Source organism: Thamnophis elegans, chromosome 7, assembly GCF_009769535.1.
Source record: "Thamnophis elegans isolate rThaEle1 chromosome 7, rThaEle1.pri, whole genome shotgun sequence".
Lineage (NCBI taxonomy): Eukaryota > Metazoa > Chordata > Lepidosauria > Squamata > Colubridae > Thamnophis > Thamnophis elegans.
Window position 1 is genome coordinate 71298844 of NC_045547.1, and position 21704 is coordinate 71320547.

A 21704-nucleotide genomic window follows, 5' to 3' on the forward strand; every position below is an offset into this window, starting at 1 on the left:
GCGCATATGCAGCAACGTGCAGTGGGTGTGAGTGACGCAATCAGTGCGCGCACACAACATCCTTGTCACCTACAAAGCCCTTCATGGTATTGGATCTGGGTACTTGAGAGACCGCCTACTGCCAATTACCTCCACTCGACCAATCAGATCCCATAGATTAGGCCTCCTCCGAGTTCCATCAGCCGGTCAATGTCGACTGGCAACCACGCGGAGGAGAGCCTTCTCGGTGGCAGCTCCGACCCTATGGAACGAACTCCCCATGGAGATTCGTACCCTCACCACCCTCCAGACCTTCCGCATAGCCCTTAAAACCTGGCTGTCCCGACAGGCCTGGGGCTAAAGACCTCAACCCCACCCGAATTGTATGAATGTTGTGCTTTTAATGATGTATTGTCTTATGTGTTTAACCTGGTTTGTCCTCCCTTCCCCCTGATCTGTGAGCCGCCCTGAGTCCCCCCAGGGAAAAGGGCGGCATACAAATAAAATACCTATACCTATACCTATCCTCTCAGCGAACCAGTAATAAACCGGTTAGGAACTCACCACTCAATTAGATCATCGTTCCAGATCCACAGTTTAATCTGAATGTTAGTCAAATACTTGAATAAACTATATTTAAAACCTGGAATAAGATCATGATGATTGCCTTATCAGAGGAATTAGATAGTTTTGTGCTTCCTTGGAGGATTGAGAAGGATCTAACAGATAAGAAATTATATCATATGACCACCAAGTTTCTGTACTATAATGACTTACCAAGACAATTGTGTCCATCTTCAGCCAACATGAAGCCATCATAACACATACACCTGTAGTTCCCTGGAATATTGATGCATTCATGTACACAGCCGCCATTGTAGAAGTCATTTTCACATTCATCAATGTCTGAAAACAAGAAAAAAGAAGGAAAAATAGCCTAGTGCCAGGCACACAATACCAAATTTAACAGAAATCAGTGTTGATGAATATTGTAAAATTAATGCTAAAATAGTTGTATAACGTTTTATGTTTCATTCTGTATTTTGATATGGCCAGGGTCTAATCAACAATAAAGGCAATTAATGGTAAAATGCTATAATTTCCATTTATAAGGAGTTCATTTCTTAATCTATCCAGAAATGCCATTATTGGGTGGGGTCTCAATAAATTCTTGTTTTACATTCAAGATCTTGCATATTTTGTAATACTCCCACTGAGCTGTCTGCAGGGTACAGATATGATGCAATAAAAAAGATGGCGCTTTTATCACGCCATTCTGGCAGCCATTTTGATTTTATTAACGATATCCAGTGGACACTCCTATATCATCAGCTGTGAAGAACTTACTTGAAGCTTCCTAGATATCCACTCTAGAACAGGGGTATCAAACTCAAGGCCTGCAGTGCAGGCCGGATCTGGCCTACAGGGTGCTTAGATCTGGCCCAGGGGACCACCCTGGAAACAGCGAAGGACCTGCCCATGGTGCCTCTGCCAGAGAAAACAAAATTCAGGAGGGCCCCTGAAACAAGTGACGTCAAGCTGGCCAACCCCCCCCCCTCCAAAATCAAACACAACCCTGACGCGGCCCTCAATGAAATTGAGTTTGACACCCCTGCTCTAGCAAAGTAAGGAATATTTATTCTAAACTGATGATTGATTGTTCTCCTGACAAATGAAAATGCACTTTCTCAAACTTGTTCCCTTTCGCATACTGTTGTGGCCCGCCAGTGGCCAACAGAGGTGGTGGCAAACTCAGACAGTGAGGAGGTTGGGGAGGAACATGGAGTCTGGGGAAGGCTCTGATGAGTGCTCTGGGTCAGAGGAAGATATGGGGCCAGGACCGTCCGACAGTTATCAGCTGCCTTCAGAGTCAGAGATCAGTGGGGCAGAAGAACAGCTGGAGCCTGTTCCCTATATGCGCAGAGCTGCCAGGAGAAGGGAATAGTTAAGGAACAAGGACCAACTTGGGAGTAAAGACACAGGTAGACGATGAATGGCCCCTCCCATAGGGAATAAATAGGAGTGAAAGGGGAGTGGAGTTTGCAGAGACAATTTGTTCATTTAACTAGTGTGAAGATTTGTTCGTGACTCTCAGAGACTCCTTGCCAAGTATTTTCTTGTACAGCGTTGCATTTGGAAGATATCAGCCTGGCAGCTCTCCAAGCCTGATAAGGTCTGTGGTTGTAAATTCACCCTTGAAAGACTGTTTGCCGGGACTTTGCTGGATGTGAATGAGAGGAATTCACATTAGCTTAATAAAAAAAGGGGTTTTGTCGGGACAAGGAGTCTGCTTCATGATTTTGTGAAGCCTAGGTCAGAACACCTACCCTTCCCATAACTTAATAAAAACGGCTCTGCACTTCTCATGGTTACTGCTAGGTGGAAGTTGATTAATGGACAGTGGTCATATTCTTTCTCTGGGTGCCCCCAACGTAACTCCCATAATTATTATAAACATGGAGAGGTGGGATGGCCACACTTCACTATTGCCATTCCTGGTGTGTTGGTCTGTCTTTTTTGGAGGGAAAGGGAAATGTGTTTAAAGCAGATGGGCTACTGGCACTCATTGTGGAAGGAATGTACTATATTAAGAACTGGAGTATACAGCATATCTTACAAACAGACATATTTTGTTGCAATAGAGCAGGGGCAGAGGTGGGTTCCTACCAGTTTGCACCTATTCGGTAGAACCGGTTCGTCAAATCTACCGAACCGGTTAGAAGAGGTTCCACCAGTGGACCCGGAAAGCAGGCCACACCTACAGAAGAGGTTCCAAAAAATTTTGAAACCCACCCCTGGTCCTTGGATATGATTATTCTACACTATCATGCTCATATTTATAAAACTCAGGGCCTCTGTGAAAGGTAAGGATGACTGCTGCGTTTGTGGTGCAATCAGAACATTGCGTGTGTTGAAGTTGTTTTAACGCAAACCAAAGATGCCTTTTAAAAAACAAGTTTACATCATATTCTTATGCATGCCAGTGCTGTGTGTGAGGTAATTTAAGGTGGTTCTGACAAGTGTCGTCGGCATCTTCATATCCGGTCACATGGGCGGCAAGCCACTCCCATCCGGTCACATGGGCAGCAAGCCATTCCCACAAAGGAGGCCACACCCACAGAGTAGGTTCGAACAATTTTTGAAACCCACCACTGAGCAGGGGTGTCAAAGTTGATTTCATTGACAGCCGCATCAGGGTTGTGTTTGTCCTCAGGGTGAGGGCGGTGTGATCAGGGAGGGCATGGCCAGCTCTACATCACTCCTATCAGGGGCACCTCGATGGCCTCAGCATTCTGAGGTGGCACAGTGGTTAAATGCAGCACTGCAGGCTACTTCAGCTGACTCCAGTTCTGCAGTTCAGCTGTTCAAATCTCACCGGCTCAGGGTTGACTCAGCCTTCCATCCTTCCAAGGTGGGTAAAATGAGGACCCGGATTGTTGTTGGGGCCAATATGCTGACTCTGTAAACCGCTTAGAGAGAGCTGAAAGCCCTGAAAGCGGTATATAAGTCTAACTGCTATTGCTATTGCTATTCTGCCAATGAAAACAGAGCTCCGATTTCACTGGCAGAGGAGGAGGCTGTCATGGCTGAAAATGGAGCTTGGGTAGGCCCTCCTAAGCTCCGTTTTCGCTGGTAGAGGCACCAGGGACCAGTCCTTCACTGTTTCCAGGGTGGCCCTTGGGCGAGATCTAAGCACCCCTTGGGCCCGATCCAGCCCACAGGTTTGGGTTTGACACTCCTGCAATAGAGGCTTTCTCCCAGTGAAGCAAAGTAGCTGTGAAGGGTTCTCTCATGCAGAGATAGCCCGAAAAGATTTCAAACTTATAGAAAACATGGCTGCTTTCATGGTTAAGAGAAATAGGCCCCTTAAAGGCTCTCACACATTGCAAGGCCCTTCTTTCAGAGGATTTCTACAGCTATAATAAAGGACACACAGTCCTAAACATTTTCCCCAAACTCCTTGTGAAACTCATTCCCAACACAAACTCCTCTGTCTTCGTCACAAAGTGCAAATCTGCAGTGAAAGCAGGGGTGGTATTCAGCAGGTTCTGACCAGTTCTAGAGAACCGGTAGCAGAAATTTTGAGTAGTTCAGAGAACCAGTAAATATCACCTCTGACTGCCCCCTCCCCATCTATTCTCTGCCTCCCGAGATCCAGCTGATCGGGAGGAAATGGGGATTTTGCAGTAATCTCCCCCTGGAGTGGGGAGGAAATGGGGATTTTACAGTATCCTTCCCCTGCCACGGCCACCAAGTCATTCCACGCCTATCAAACCACGCCCACAGAACCGGTAATAAAAAAATATTGAATCCCACCACTGAGTGAAAGGTTATAGAAAGACTGCTTTGCATGGAACCTCCAAGTATTTGTGGAGGGAAAAAACTCCAGACCCAAACTGTGAGGTGTTGCTACTATTAGTTCTAAATAAAGTGGACTGAGGTCCAATATGCATATCTTATTTTTTTAAAAAAATATTTTTAATTGTACATTGACAGTTCACTGCCATTGCAAAACTGGAAATGTGATGTATTATAAAGAAAAATGTGCAATATGCATATCTTATGTTCCTATTACAAACATGGGGCCCTTTCTTTATGAAACCATGGGAAGTTGCTGGATTTTTGAAAGTAAAAAAAAAAAAGCTCCAAGCACGGCAGACAAACCCTAATGAATTCTCCAAACTGCTGCAATGCATTTCTGTCAAATGCTTGAAAAAAGAGGAAAGAATGTGCATAGTAGGTTATGTGCGTGTGTGAGAGAGAGATGATTCGAATTGTAAATTGGGCATGTCTGAAAGTCTCCCTTCCCTGCAGTAAATGATGCTTTTATGGTAATGGTCAAAATTATCCGCAAGAAAAATAATGAACAATCTTAAACTACAGTCTAGACGCTCCTATCCCCAGTATTGCTTTAATGACAGCCTTTCATCCAACATGAGCTGTATTTGGCTAGAAAGTGTGTTTTTCTTTCATGCCATGCTCCTTTTACAATTGGATCTGGAACTAATTTGAGAAACATAAATTGCAATTGACTTTCATTAATTTATGTTCTTGAACCTCTGTAGAAATGCAGTCATCAGGAAGCCGTCTGCCTGCATAAATCTCAGCTATCCAATTCCAGAACATTGCACTTGGGGAAATCAGGCAGCAGCAGAGTTTGAGTACTGAAAAGGGCTTGAAATGTAATATTTTGATTGCTGATGTGTCGGTAGTTAGTTCCACGGAAATATTTCTTCGACATCTGGAATGAACAGGTAGGCTTGCACAAATGTTGAAGAAAGACAAATTGAAATAAATGATACGGCAACAAAGAAGCGAAGAAGATGAAACTCATAGGCAGCGAATGCTAATGGTGAAGTTCCCCTCCAAGGGCCTGTCATTGCCTTGTATATTCACTTCTTCCTGGGCTGCTGGGCTAGGATTAGTTCCCAGCTGATCGCCAGTTTGAAGGTGGAAAGTTTGTTCTCCGAGCTTGTGGATTGGTTTCCATTTATTACCTGAGGATTACAAGACTCTTGTCTTGTCTTGTAATCCTCAGGTAATAAACGGAAACTAGCCCACAAGCTTGGAAAACAAACCTTCACCCTAATCCTACATGTAAAAAAGATGCTGAGACTCTGGAAAGAGTGCAGAGAAGAGCAACCAGGATGATTAGGGGATTGGAGGCTAAAACATTTGAAGAACGGTTGCAGGAACTGGGTATGTCTAGTTTAATGAAAAGAAGGACTAGGGGAGACATGATAGCAGTGTTCCAATATCTCAGGGGCTGCCACAAAGAAGAGGGAGTCAAACTATTCTCCAAGGCACCTGAGGGTAGAACAAGAAGCAATGGGTGGAAACTAATCAAGGAAAGAAGCAACTTAGAACTGAGGAGAAATTTCCTGACAGTTAGAACAATTAATCAGTGGAACAACCTGCCTCCAGAAGTTGTGAATGCCCCAACACTGGAAGTTTTAAAGAAGATGTTGGATAGCCATTTGTCTAAAATGGTATAAAGTTTTCTGCCTAGGCAGGGGGGTGGACTAGAAGACCTCCAAGGTCCCTTCCAGCTCTGTTATTCTATTATATTCTATTCCTAAACTCGAGCTACAGATATTCACCACTATTACAGATCACCGGTTTTTTTTTCAGTTGCCCTAATAATGACCCACGAAGACCATGAGTGCACCTCCTGACCACCATGTTTTCTTCATTTCTTCTGCCACCACACCTCTGATTCACCCTTATACCAGGCAAGCTTTTTGGTTTCTACTTTCCTTTTCTTCTCACCCTCACTTTGGAATTAAACAAAAGATAAGTTATAAGGAAGGAAGGCTGCTACTTTGTTGTGATTTTTTTTTCTTTGCAGCTTCATTCTCCAAAGTTTCTAAGAGGATTCTAAGAACAAAAGGAACAGCCCATTCCCTGTTGCATTGATAATTGTAGCATCAGAGCAACCCTATGAATAAAGAGAAAGAAAATGAAGAATCTGTTTTACTGCCAAGGAAGATAATTTAGAAATGCACCTGTGCAAACATCTGGAAAAATTGAGTATAGTTGGTCACCCAGAATGCATCTGATGCTGCTGATGCTGCTTGGTCCACATCTTTCTATCTTACCAAGAAATAGGCTATGCTATATTCTACTTGGTCAAATGCCTTACTGAAGTCTAAGTCTGTATATTCACAGTATTGACCTGACCTATTAATTTAGTCGCTTTGTCAAAGAATGCAATCACGTTTGTCTGGCATGATCAATTTTTGACAAACTCATATTGGCTTCTAGTAATAGTTCTTCTTATTTCTAAGTGTTTACAGATCCTTTGCTTGATTCTCTTTTCTATGATCTTCCCAGATATTGATGGTTTGTAGTTTCCTGAATCCATTTTTGCCCCTTTATGAAAATTGAAACTATATTAGCTCCGTAGTCCTTTGGTAGTTCCCTGATGCTCCAGTATCTTTGAAAGATATGATACCAGCTGTTTTTGCCAGCTATTTAAATAACCATGGATGTAATCTGGTGCTGATAATCTGAACTCATCTAGAGTCTATACGTGTTGCCTTACCATTTTTCTGCCTATTTTGACTTGTATTCCTAGTCTGTCTTTTGTGGTTATGCTTTTAGTAGGTTCAGTTATTCCCCCCCCTTTTTTTGTAAGGCAGGTGCAAAGAATGTATTACTGTATTTTTTGGAGTATAAGATGTACCTTCCCCCCCCAAAAAAAGAGGGTGGAAAGCTGGGTGTGTCTTATACACTGAATACAGCAATTTTGGCATACTGAAAACCGCCCCTTTGCAAAAATGGACCTGCAGAGGGTTTGGGAGGCTTGCAAAGTGCTACTGGGGGCTGGGGAGGGCAAAAACAAGCAAAAAATGGACCATTTTGCCCCCCCAGCCCCCAGGAGCATTCTACTAGCTTCCCAAAGCCTCTGCATCCCCCCCTTTTTGGAAAAAATGGTCTGTTTTTGCCCCCCCAAAAAAACACAGCATTTTTTTGCTCATTTTGCCTCCCCCCCCAGCCCCCAGGATCCTCCCAAAGCCCTGCATGCCCTTTTTTTGCAAATAACGGTCCATTTTTGTGAAAAACTGGCTATTATGTGCTTATTTTTGTCCCCCCAGCACCCAGGAGCATTCTACAAGCTTCCCAAAGCTCTTCATGCCCCCACTTTTTTTTTTCAAAAAACGAGGCATGCAGAGGGTTTGGGAGGCCTGCAGAGTGCAAAAACTTTTTTTTAAATTTACCTCTTCAAAATCATGATGTGTCTTATACTCTGGTGCGTCTTATAGTCTGAAAAATATGGTAAATAATTCTACTTTCTTCTTATTACTAGTCACCTACTTGCCATTTTCTTCCTTTAGTGGACTGTTTCCTTGACTATTTTCTTGATATTTATATATTGAAATAAATTATTTATTATTTTTGACATTTGTTACAAGCCTTAGTTCATTGTAAGCCTTAGCTTTTCTGACTTTGTCTTTGTAGATTCGGATTATTTGTTGGTATTCTGCTTTAGTTTTTATACTTGTCCTCTTCATCTCTTAGTTTGTCAGAGAGTTTATGCAAACATGTTGGTTTTGTCTGGGATCTCTTATTTTTTTTTCAGTGGTATTATGCTAGACTGGGCTTTTATAATTTCATTTTTCAGAGTTTCCCAAGCTTCTTGTTTTCTCCTTTAAGATTACCATATATGGAATTCTTCCCATGACCTAAGTGTTGAAATGATCTCTCTTAAAGTGTAAGACATTCATTTAACTTTGTTCTATTACCCCCATCTGAGTTATATTGAATTCTATAAACTCTTAAGATTAAGATATTACTCTAGGAATTCTTAAGATTCTCACTCTTGTCTTGCTTTTTGGCAGGAGTGGGGGTGGAGGAGAGGAAGTATACAAGGATCCTTTTACATTTGTTATCACTATCAAAACAAGGTCCCACCTATCAGTGTGTGTGTGTGTGTGTGTGTGTGTGTGTGTGTGTGTGTATGTATATATATATGTATATATATATATGTATATATATATGTATGTATGTATATGTATGTACGTATATGTATATATATATACCCTTCCATCTTGAGTTCTATGTTTGAAGTGACATGAGGTGACTAACAGTACTGACCACAAATAATAGTATTTTGTCCAAACAAAAGAAATGAATTTAAGCCTTTTCTATAGCTGGGGACTAAGAAATATTTCAGGCTTTGTGTGGGTGCGTTGGGGGTGGGTGGGTGAGGGAATGGAATTCCAGATTTTCTGTATGATTTAAAAATCTACAATTATCTATTTTTGGATGAAATGATTAGAGGTTACTTTTTCCCAAAGGAAACACTGTAATTTAGACATCTGCCTAATATACCTACTCCAGCATGTATTTCTTTAAGGGAATATAATAGAGCAGCAGTGTCAAACCATTCCCATCCCCGGTTTAGCAAAGGGGGGAAAGTTGTGATACATCACATGACGACAACATGATGCTGTGAGTTTGACACTCCTGCAATAGAGCATGTGAGCGCATCAGAGAGTGTGTGTGCGTGTTTGTTCATTCATTATTTATGACTAAATGATGACACTCAGCATCACAAATTGCTAATCACATATGGCTTATTGAATGCCAATCATAGAAAAAGATACTTGCATGATAATACTATTCATTCATGAGTTCGAATCCCTAGCACCGCGTAACAGAGTGAGCTCCTGTTACTTGTCCTAGCTTCTGCCAAACTAGCAGTTCGAAAGCACATAAAAATGAAAGTACAAATTTAAGTTTTGATTATTAGGGGTAAAATGTTATGATACAGGATATAGTCAAATAAAGGAGGGATAATGATGACACCCTATATACATATATATGAGTATAATATAAGGAAACTAGATGAAAATTGCCAACAGCAATTTGGAAAGGAAGATTAGAAAAGTCTGTTATTAAATATTATGGATGTTTAGGTAGAATAGGACATAAGGATTCAGTGATATCGGAGGATTTTAGAAATATTAAATGAAATGCCAATATGTGGTTATGTATTAAATTTCGGTATATTTTATGATGAAGGACGTTTAAATAATTATAGTCAAACATAAATGGAGGTATAAGGGTAACATGTATGAATATTTGAGTTAAAATACTTGAGTTAATATTAATTATGCTTGATGACTGTGGAAGAGATGCATGAAAACCTTTTGTAACCAACTGATACATTTTCTACAGTATGTATGGATGAGAATTTTTTAATGTTGTTTTTTATGTTTAAAAATAAAATAAAAATGCAAAAAAATGCAAGTACAAAAATAGGAACCACTTTTGGTGGGAAGATAACAGCGTTCCATGCACCTTCAGCCACATGACCATGGAGACGTCTTTGGACAGCGCTGGCTCTTCGGCTTTGAAATGGAGATGAGCACCGCCCCCTAGAGTCAGGAATGACTAGCACATATGTGGGAGGGGAACCTTTACCTTCACCTTATTAGAAATATATGTTGGTTGAAAGTAATAACTATGTCTAATGCTATTTGTTTTATTTGTATTAGGATGTATGACACCAAGGGACCACACTGTTCGCACATTGATATAGTTGTAAAAAAAAAACTTTACAAAAACTTTAAAAAGAAGAGATATATTTGTTAAGGTGGAGGCGTTTTGCCTGTAAGCACTATAGGCTTGTAATTGCCATGGTTTTTGAAACCATGAAACGAAACCATGAAACGAAAATCAATTAAAAACACACCACATGCCTCTTTGTTTTATTGTTTTCTAGTTGTCGTGATATTTTCAAGATGTGAAGGCCTGAGGAAACTGTAAAAAGATTTTTTTAAAGACTGAAGGATTGTTTGTGGAGACAAGGTCAAGGGTGATCAATGGGAATGGAAAAGCTTACAGAAAGAAAATCTGATGTCTATTAGGGAGAAAGAAAAGATAGAAGTGGAACAGGTTTGATAATAGCCCACGAGGAGCAGAAGAAGTTGTTAATTAACATTCTAGGACTGGGGTATCTGTTATTAGTCAACCATCAGTCTACACAGTTGCAAATACTTACATTTTTTTTTCTAACTCTGGCAGAAAGGGATATTTCTTTCTGCCTTCTATCTGTTCCTATGACCAGCCTGGTTAGCCTTAGTTATCCATTCACCCCAAAGGATAAAATGTTTGTCTCTGATCATATGCAAGGACTGAGCAACTGAGCGAAAGACTATCTATCTTGCAAGGTGGTCAAAAATGAAAAAAGAAATAATAATCATATACACTCACAAATACACTGATCAAGATAATTGTCAAAATTAATGACAATTATCTTTATCTTAAGGAGTGCTCTTTTTTCCCCCGCCTGGTGATTACAGTGGCCAAGGTTGCATATAATTATACAAACCCTCAGGACTGGTTGCAGCAATAAAGAAACACTAAAAAGTTTACTGTAATGTCAATAGAAGGGGAAAAAAAACTCAGGAAAAATTCAGAAAGGGATTCAAAACAGGGGAAAGAAATGTACTTATATTATCAAAGCTTGGAGTCATTGATCATACCAAGGGGATTTGCAAGGCATGGCAAAAAAGTCAACTGTGCCAGCTGTAATTGTGTGTGTGTGAGAGAGAGAGAGAGAGAGAGAATGTGTGTGTGTGTGTGTGTGTGTGTTGTGCAATGGGCTTCATTAACCTGTGCAGAAATCTTATCTTTGGCCAAGCAGATCAAAACAGGAAAAGGCCGTAGTGATTACTTTATCTCTCTCATATGTAGTTATTTAGATGGGTGGACCTTCACCTTAACTTCCCTTTATAACTTATATTAATACTATAGCAAATTCTCTGTGGGAATTGGGACTAGAAATTATTATTTTTTAAAGGGATAAATCTATCAATCTATTTGGCAGGCCTGCAGCCATCTTTTCTTTTCAGTCTTTGGCCTGTCACACTTTCTATTATTCTACTATGTATTTTCTATTGTGGGAAAATAGGAGGGGGGATTGTAGGAGTGAGATGTGATGTAGCCATAACAAAATTCTTTCTAGAAAGCCAAGGTCATCCTTTGTTTTTGCATCTCTGCATCTGACCGGAACTGGATGGGTGGAACTGCCAGCATGGCAGTGGAAGATTGGACCATGTGATTGATGGACTTGTGGGTGTGGGGGCAAGATCCTGAACTTTCAACTGGATGCGGAAAACCGGAAAGCTTTCGGATTCGGGTTTTCCCCGATGTGCCAACATGGCTCTCTTAATAAATTGGAACTTTGAGCAATACTTTGCCTTGGACTCTGATTTACTTTTGGATGCTATTTGGAACCCTGACATAAACCTGAATCTGAAAGCTTCCCGGTTTCCCCCACCCAGTTGAAAGTTCAAGATCTTGACACCATTAGTGTACTTAATACCATCAGCAGAATGTATAGTACACGATGCATTTAAGAGAAACATTGCTTGATTGGGTTGAGGCAGAACATATCCTGGCAGATGATGAGTAAAGGCTGGCTTTAGGGAAGGATGCTCCCATATAGACCATATAAACACCCAATGTCCGCCAGTGTCACCGAGCTGTCTTTCATGTCTAAAATAGAATTAGAACTCACAATCTCCTAGCTTCTAGCCCACAAGAATTACAATTAAAGTAAAAGTCTGAAGAGATTCTCAGTCATCCAGGTCCTGGTTGTCCCAAATTGCTTTTTCAGGAGGAAACTGGACTTTCTTGTTTTTTCGTTGAAGACGTTTTGCTTCTCATCCAAGAAGCTTCATAGGCTCTGACAGGATAGTGGGGAATGGAAGGATTTATATTCCTTATGCACAGCTGGAAATTTGCATCCTTTTAGAGCAGGACTGTCAAACTCCCGGATGCGTCACGCACTGGCCACATCCACACCCGGTTTAGCGAAGAGGAAAACAGTCCCAAAATGTCATGTGACACTGCCTTGATGATGTGAATTTGACACCCCTGTTTTAGAGGGTTGTTGAAGCACTTGAAGGTTTATCTATGTCCCCAGGGTCACCTGAGTAGTGTACCTAAATAGATTCTCCAGTGAGAATCTCTACAGATTTTTAGCTATATAATTTGGGATGAATACCCTTTGAATGATGTGGGTGTCGGAATGGATTTCCAGAAAAAAAATGCAGATTACAGGAAGCAGGAGCACTACTCCGGTGACCCTAAGGACACAGATAAACCTCCAAGTGCTTCAAGGACCCTCTAAAAGTATGCAAAGGGCCAGCTGTCTGCAAGGAACATAAATCCTTCCATTCCCCATTATCCAGTCAGAGCTGAAAAAGCTTCTTGGATGAGAAGCAAAATGTCAAAACAAGACACTCCAGGTGCCTCCTGAAAAAGCACCTTTGGTACAATTAAAATATTTATTGATAAAAATTGGGTATGCCTTCTGTATAGTGTACAGATAGGACTACATAAAACACTTTAATGATGGAATCCCTACACTCTAAAATTTACAGAAATTTCTTCCAGCTACTATGATGTGTTCCAAGGTTTACTTCTTCCACAGATACAATTGTCACAATCAGAAACTTTGCATGATGGGTACAAAACTGCAACCTCCAATTTTGGAGTGTCTCCTCAATCCCTCCCTGGCAACCAGAATGTTCTATTGGATGACCTGATCTTGACTCTAGAAAGAGTGCAGAGAAGAGCAACAAAGATGATTAGGGGACTGGAGACTAAAACATATGAGGAATGGTTGCAGGAACTAGGTATGTCTAGTTTAATAGAAAGAAGGACTAGGGGAGACATGATAGAAGTCTTCCAATATCTCAGGGGTTGCCACAAAGAAGAGGGAGTCAAACTATTCTCCAAGGCACCTGAGGGTAGAACAAGAACCAATGGGTGGAAACTAATCAAGGAGAGAAGCAACTTAGAACTGAGGAGAAATTTCCTGACAGTTAGAACAATTAATCAGTGAAACAACCTGCCTCCAGAAGTAGTGAATGCCCCAACACTGGAAGTCTTTAAGAAGATGTTGGATAGCCATTTGTCTGAAACGGTATAGGGTTTCCTGCCTAGGCAGGGGGTTGGACTAGAAGACCTCCAAGGTCCCTTCCAACTCTGCTATTGTATTATTGTATTATTGTATTATTGATATAGCTGTGGAGAGTGCATTATGTGGAACTTCTATTTCATTCCAGTTAATTCTTAGACAGAGAATTGCAGGGGAATTCAAAGGCTTAGCCTAGGTTAAGAAGTCAAAAGCACATCTCGGAAGAAGGCAATGGAAACCATTTGTGTACTGTTCACAAGAAAATGACATGAGTGTGTCAACAGATTTTGGATTCACTGTCTACCTCAGCTTGGGGTAACAGCCAGCTGACCTTGGGCGATGTCCAAAAATTAAGCAGGGTTGTCCCAGGTTAGTACTTAGATGTGGGATTCCCTGGGGATTTCAAGATTATTGGCTAGACAGGAAACTTAAAAAATAACAATGAAACAGAACACTTCCATTTCACTGCCAAGAAAAACGCATGGATGCAACCACTTGGAATTAAATTTGTTTTGATAGCATCTTGATGAACCTTTGAGGGCACCATGAACAAGTTAAGAGACTCATGTTTATGAGAAGGATGGCTATATACATTTGATAAACAAAACAAATAAAGTTTTAGTGAGACTATATCCAAGCCAGGGATAGGATAGGGTAGGATAGGATACGATAGGATAGGATAGGATGGTTGGAAGGAATCTTGGAGGTCAAGCAGGAGACTCTATACCATTTCAGACAGAAGGTTGTCCAATCTCTTCTTAAAAACCTTCAGTGATGGAGCACCTACAATTTATATAGGCAAGTCATTCCACTTGTTAATTGTTCGGTCATGAAATTTCTCCTTATTTCTAGGTTGGTTTCTCCTTAATTAGTTTTCATCTATTGCTCCTTGTCCTGCCTTCAGGTGATTTGAAGAATAGGTTGACCCCCTCGTCATTGTGGTTGACCCTTAAATATTGGAGCACTGCTTTCATATCACCCCTAGTCCTTTTTTTCATTAGATTAGACATACTCAGTTCCTGCAATTGTTTTGTTTTAGCCTCTAGTCCCCTAATCATCTTGGTTGCTCCTCTCTGCACTCTTTCTAGAGTCTCAGCATCTTTTTTTATATTGTGGCAACCAAAACTGGATGCAATATTACAAATGTAATCTTCCCAAGGCATTATAAAGTGGTGCTAACACTTCATATGATCTTGATTCTGTCCCTCTGTTAATGCAGCCTAGCACTGTGTGGGCCCTTTTGGCAGCTGAAGCACTTTGCTAGCTTATATTTAAGTAGTTGTCCAACAGAAATCCAAGATCTCTCTCACTGCTGCTGAGCCTGGTACTACCTCTTCTATACCTTTATTGATCATCAATGACAGATAGGTGTTTTAATGTTTTGCAAAAGCAACCATAAAATCACTTACGATAAAAACAAAATACATATAGGAATACATATTCTGGAAATCTATCTGATGTTTATTTCATGCATGTGACTGAAGATCTACTTCATTCATAATATAACTAACACTACCTGGATACCCAAGCTTTGCTACGAAACCATGTGATCGGGCCAGCCCGCAGGCTGGATGAGTCATGCGCTGGCCACGCTCATATAAGACGACTGGCAGTTGGAACAGAGTTGCTTTCAGGTGGGGAGGGGGAGTAGAACGTCTATCTCCTTAGCATCGACACTGTATAAAAATACTGATGATCTGATGGTCATTTCGAAAAATCCTTTCTTAGCAAAAATCTAGAAGCCAAGAGGAACATATGTGCCAAATTTCAAGTTTGTAGGCTTTACACTTCTGGAGATTTCATGATGAGTGAGTGGTACTTGGCTTTTATATATATAGATGAAGTAAATTACTTCCAGACTATCAAAAGAATTGTCAAAGCAGAGACATCTTTTTTGTTTTTGTTCAAAAGTTAAAATGAGAGCTAGCTCGGAAGAGAAGATTAGGGCACCAGGCTAGAAACCAGACAACAATGAATTCTAATTGTGCCCTTGGTTGGGTGACTTTGGGCCAATTCCCTCTCAGCCCCATGAAGAAGACAAGAGGTAAACACATCTGAAAAATGTTGCTAAGAAAACTGCACAAGCTTGTCTGTGAAATCCCTGAATCCTGCACATTTTTCCTTGAAAATGCTGCACATTTTTCCTTGAAAATGCTGCACATTTTTCCTTGAAAATGCTGCACATTTTTCCTTGAAAATGCTGCACATTTTTCCTTGAAAATCCTCAAACACTTTTGTAATATTTTAAAAATGCAAATCTGTGAATTTCACCTGGGAATTTATGAATTTGTAAAAGCTCAAAGGACCCCATCTCCTCTCTGTTATCCTAGTGTTTCTAAAAACTAAAATTCCATCACCAGAATATAGTGCAATCCCACATGAATGGGGCTTTTTGTAATTTTAATTAACTGCAATACTTCCACATAATGAGCAGTTATATAGAGACTATGTTATTGTCTAAATGTATTTTAAACAAGCCATTTTAAAAAGGGTTTTCCTGTTTTTTCCCCTTATTGTGGGCTATTTTTAATTAAAAGGAAAGCTTTTAATTAAGTTTGGAACAGCTTAATTCAAGCAATGATTTGGTCCTTTGGTTAGTAAGCCTCTATTAAGATACAAAGCAATTCAGAAGAAATGGATTCGGGGCAACATTTTCTCCTCAAATAATATAATGGAAGGGACGGATATATCAGAGACAAAGTCAGATCAGGAGACACGTGTTTTAGACAAGTTTGCATTCTCTTTAACAGTATGGTTGTATTTAATTTTCCACCAAAGACTAGCATTTTGGTAAATGAGATATTCTACAGAATATTGGTTTGGAAAAGATGTAAGCCTACTAAAGGGAAAGCAGCATTGAACACCCTCACTGTGTTTGTCCCTCTCTCTGAAATCAAGACTTGCATTTTTGCAACATGATATAAATAGTAGCAGGGGTGGGATTTTACCAGTTCCCCCAAACTGGTCCGAACCTCAGGTGCTTGCGCACGCTCAGCAAACCGGTTGTTAAACTGGTAGGATCCCACCCCATGAACAGTAGGTTTAAGAGCAAAATAGGAGAAAGAGAACCAAAGCAACTGGATTGACAGCATCCAGTGATAATGAAGAGATCAGGAAGTTCAAAAATGAGGGTGTTTTTTTATTTTATATAAATGTTTTTGTTTATGGAGACCATAACAAGCTGTGGTGGCCTTGAAAACATGCACTGGGATGTCTTATCTGCCTATTGAAAAATTACAGTCATCACATGGACTGTGCCAAAATGGACAAATTAACAAAAGAAATCCAGGGAAAAGAAGAAACAATATTAACAGATATGGGATAAATGGTATAGGTGGATGGAGGAAAGAAACAAGGGTCAATGAAATAAGTCAATAAAACCCAAAGAGAGTAGTTAAGGAGAATTATATGCATAGAGCCGAGGTGGTGCAGTGGTTAGAGTGCTGTACTGCAGCCACTTCAGCTGACTGTTATCTGCAGTTCGGCTGTTCAAATCTCACCGGCTCAGGGTTGACTCAGCCTTCCATCCTTCCGAGGTGGGTAAAATGAGGACCCAGACTGTGGGGGCGATATGCTGACTCTGTAAACCGCTTAGAGAGGGCTGAAAGCCCTATGAAGCGGTATATAAGTCTAACTGCTATTGCTATTGCTATTGCTACTCAAGAGTGTTTAAAAGTACTAGAGATAATCACCCAATATAGCAGATAGATGAGTAAAATAAGAGGGTTAAAAATGGTGAAATGCAAATGAAATATACTAGAAGGGGAAATAACATAAAGAGAATTGTATCGATTGGTAATTGCTATTAGAAAGAACAGGAAGTTCCTATTCATACTGTATTGTACAAATGTAGTGTACATCTAAGTTTTGTGTGTGTGTATTTTGTAAATAAATAAATATATATATTAAAATTACTTTCATCACAAGGAAGCCATCATTAGAACTGGATATGGAATAACTAAATAGTTCAAGGCTCGGAAAGGAGTATATGTCGATTGTCAACTTATATGCAGAATATATCATGATAAATATTTGACTATAAGAAAAAGAAATTGGAATTAAAATTGCTAGGAGGAACATCAACAGTGTCAACTCTCCGTGTTGACATTCCATGCAGAGTGTCAGCCGGAGCCGGATCTCAGATTACAGTAGCTGGGTTGAGATGAATGAAGCTATTGGATAACGTGATTTATTGACAGACTGAAGGGAGGGCAGAAACACGGGCAAAGTTCAAAAGCAGATAAAGAAAGCAAAAAAAGATGGCTGCGAATAAGAAATGCCTAATGAAGAATGCCTAATGAAGCTGTTAATAAATCACTGCTTTTTGTATTACAATATCAGGTTGCTTATAATGAAGCAGGCATCGTTAGGGTACTTTACAAACAGACATGCTGATGACACCAGTTTGATGCTGGAAATGAAGGAGATTTAAGACTTCATTGTTGGTGAAAGAAGAGATGGGGAAAATCTGCTGCTTAATATATAGCACACAGGACTCTGGGGGCGGAGCCTGTCACCGAAGAGGGCTCAACGGAGCTCCTCTCAGAGATCTGGTCTGTATATCTAAATAAGATCATAGATATCACCCCTTTTTGGCTAGAAAGGGGCAATAGCAATAGCAATAGCAATAGCAGTAGACTTATATACCGCTTCATAGGCCTTTCAGGCCTCTCTAAGCGGTTTACAGAGAGTCAGCATATTGCCCCCAACAATCTGGGTCCTCATTTTACCCACCTCGGAAGGATGGAAGGCTGAGTCAACCCTGAGCCGGTGAGATTTGAACCGCTGACCTGCTGATCTAGCAGTAGCCTGCAGTGCTGCATTTAACCACTGCGCCACCTTGGAGTTTTAGCTCTGTGGCTAGGATCTATTCGTAGTTCACAGCCTTTCTTTTTTTTGGCTGTGGACGGAGATTAGATCCAGCGTAAGCGGAGCCTTTATCTCCAGCCAGTTCTTCTCAGCTGCTTTTTTTGCAGCCCTAGACAGGCGACTCCCCCCCCCAGGACAAAGCAAAGTTGTTTGAAGCTAGGATTAATACGGGCGGGTCCCACCCCTGTGAGATTTTTGCTTTTATTACTATCTTAAACACCAGCCTCATTTGTCACAGAGGCTTCTTTGTTTAAACGGACTTCAAAATGGCGATTTCTCTCCGTTGGTGACTGATAGGGGATGTACTTAGCCGGCTCTACCCTCCTGCAGACCGCTCCTTAACAAAATAAGTTTTTTTTTGGAAACAGAGGGGAGCGAGAGCGCTGTTTATTTGTTTATTTATAATGGCACCCAGGTCAAAATCGAAGCGTTTCTCTACGAATGTGCTTAAAGAATCTACAAATGAATCTAAAGAATCTACTATGAAATCGCTGCCCTTGTCTCCTACGCCCTCTACTGGAGAATTCTTAACACAGGAATTTTTCTTTCAAATGCTTAATGATTTTAAACAGGAAATTAAAGAATTTGTATTGGAGCTATATGGTAATTTAAAGTCTAAAATTGCCCAAATGAAGGCGAATACGTTTGTAGCCGTGTCTGCCCTGACAGATTATACCGCTGAAATGGAGAATAAATTGGAAAGCTTGGAGGAGGCTAATTCTAATTTGACTACTAATATTCAAACATTACAACAAAAAATTAGAGATACTCAAGAACAGCTCGTTATGATAAATTTTAACAAGAAGGCATTTGCAATAAGAGTCAGAGGATTGCGCGAAAAGGAGCGAGAGAATCTGAAACAGACCTTTGTTGAGGCCTTCAGCCATGCGGTGGGAAGCCCGGGACTTAATTTTGATTGGCAGATCCGGAAAATCTATCGCCAGAACTCGATGGTAGCGGAACAGCGACAGCTCCCGAGGGACATAATTATATATTTCTCCACAAAAGAATCCAGAAATGCGATCATGCAAAAGTTTTACAATAACAGGCTGCGAGTCGATGGGCAGGATCTGATTGTCTTCAAAGAAATACCATCCCAGATGTTAAAAGCAAGAAGAGACTATACTTTTTTAACTAAAGAGCTTATAAACCACCAGATTCAATATAGATGGGAAGCCCCAGCTGGCATTACGGTCACATTTGAGAATCAAAGATTTCGTCTCAATTCTGTTTCGGAGGCTCGAGATTTCTACTATAAGACTTTGAAGGCGGGACTTCCTGATTCACTTGGAAAAGAGGAGAGACAAGTCGAAGGAGAAGGCAAGCAGCAGACCACATGGCTGCAAGATGGAGGGGGTAGCTCTCCCTCTCTCGGAGAAGCAGAAGAGCAGAGATTGAGGATTTAGACATTCCAAAATATTCGCCAAAGTTTTGGATTGAATGGGGGTTTGCGACCTCTCTCCGGTAGAAAAAGTGGAACTGGATATTGGTGGTGTGATATTGGGACTGAATTATGTGGATGCTGAATGTATACTTCACGGGACTTGTATGTCTGAACTTTAATTTAAACTGTCCAGGACTCTAAAGTGAAGAGAGTGGAGATGGTAACTTTACTGAACTTTAGTTGGGGAGGAGGGAGCCGGGTAACGCGGGATAGGTGGAGGGGGAGCGAAAGCCTGATCAGAGTATTTCGAGTTAAAAGGTAAACTGACCTCTGTGTGAATTATTGTTTGAAAATAAGGTTAAGAAAGATTATTTGGAGGGACTATGGGAAATAGTGGTAAACATCAGAGAAGCAAGATATGAGAGTAAAATGCATGCGGAATGATTTATGTTGTTTAAATGCAAGGGACGAGGGTAAAATGCATGCGAAATGATTTACGTTGTTAAAATCCTATTAGAAGGGAAAGCTTGATGAGATCATTTTAAAATAGAAGGCAAATTGATTCTTGTGTAAAGTATATGTGGAATGATCCATGCTGCTTAATTCTTATTAGAAGGGAAAGTTTGGTGAGATTATTTTGAGCTAGATTGTATACCGATGTCTGCATAAACTTGTATAAATTTTTATTTGAATATAAGGTTAGCTTGATGAGAGTATTTTAAGATAGAATGCAAACTGATTCTTGTGTAAAGTATTATTTGAACATGTGGAATGATCCACGCTGCTTAAATCTTACTAGAAGGGAAAGCTTGGTGAGATTATTTTGAGCTAGATCGTAAACTGATGTCTGCATAAATTTGTATAAATTTTTATTTGAAAATAAGGTTAAGGAAGATGAACTGGAAAGTCTATAGGAGGTTGGGGTAAATAACAAAGAAGCAAGAGACGAGAATAGAATACATATAGAATGATTTATACTGTCTAAACATAAATAAAGATGGGGGGCTGAGCTTAATACAAAGAGTTCTTTTTTTCTTTTTTTCCTTTTTTTTTTCTTTTCTTTTCCTTTTTATAATTTGTAATTTCTTTTTTATCTATTTTTTTTAAATATATATATTACTTTTATTTTGAATTCATACGATCATAAGATATTTTAGAAGGGGTTTAACAGAGGGCAGTGCCAGGTGTGGGCCCTGGGAAGTCGGGGGGACTAGGGATGGGGATTTATGGGGGGTGGGTGGGTGGGTGCTCATACAGTTTCAATAAGAAGAAGAATGCACTTGTATACGGTTGTTCTTTCTTTTTTTTCTTTTCTTTCTTTATATTTTTTTCCTTGGTTTATTTCATTTTTTATTTCTTTATTTTTTATCATATTATAGCTCAATAAGAGTTGAATAAAGGAACACACCAGGGGGAGAGGTAGAGGGAAAGAAGAGGGAGGAGTAAGGAAGGAGTAAGGGGAATGTAAGGAGGGCATAAGGGGAATGCTAGGAGGAAGGGGAGAAAGGAAGGTTTGAGGGGAAAGGGAAGTAGGGAAGGGGAGTGTTAGAGGGAGGAAAGGAAAGTTGGAGGGGGAAGATGGGGTGTATGGAGGATGGAAGTGTCAGGTGGGGTTGTGAATGGTGATGAGTTGTGTTTTCTTTTTTCTTTTATTTTATTTCTTTTCTTATAGCAAATATCCAGTATATAAGTGACTGTAAAATGGAATCTGAAAATGAATAAAATATATATTTTAAAAATATATATATATATAGCACACACACAACCTACAATCCCACTGCTATGATAATGTCAAGCAGCAACACTAGCCCAATATATATGGAATCCAACGGTGGGTTTCACATTTTGTTACCACTGGTTCCCTATGTGCTTCCACACAAGCACCTGACCTTCTGCACATGCACTTTGCTTGCACATGCACCTTCTGTGCATGCGCCCGGCCTCAAAAACATGCCTAAATAGGAAGTTATAGAGTCGGGGCAGGTGGGTTTCTACTATCAGTTTGGGTGAACCGGTCCGAACCACCTGAATACC

The 21704-nt window shown here is 40.3% G+C and overlaps 1 protein-coding gene across 1 annotated transcript in view; it reads right to left on the minus strand.

Moving 5' to 3' along the window:
* SCUBE1 (signal peptide, CUB domain and EGF like domain containing 1) overlaps positions 1-21704 on the minus strand; it is a 210808-nt gene that overhangs the window by 152737 nt on the left and 36367 nt on the right. Inside the window, exon 4 of the mRNA XM_032221864.1 lies at positions 757-885. Coding sequence (XP_032077755.1) covers positions 757-885 — 129 coding nt within the window. The remainder of the gene's footprint in view (positions 1-756; positions 886-21704) is intronic.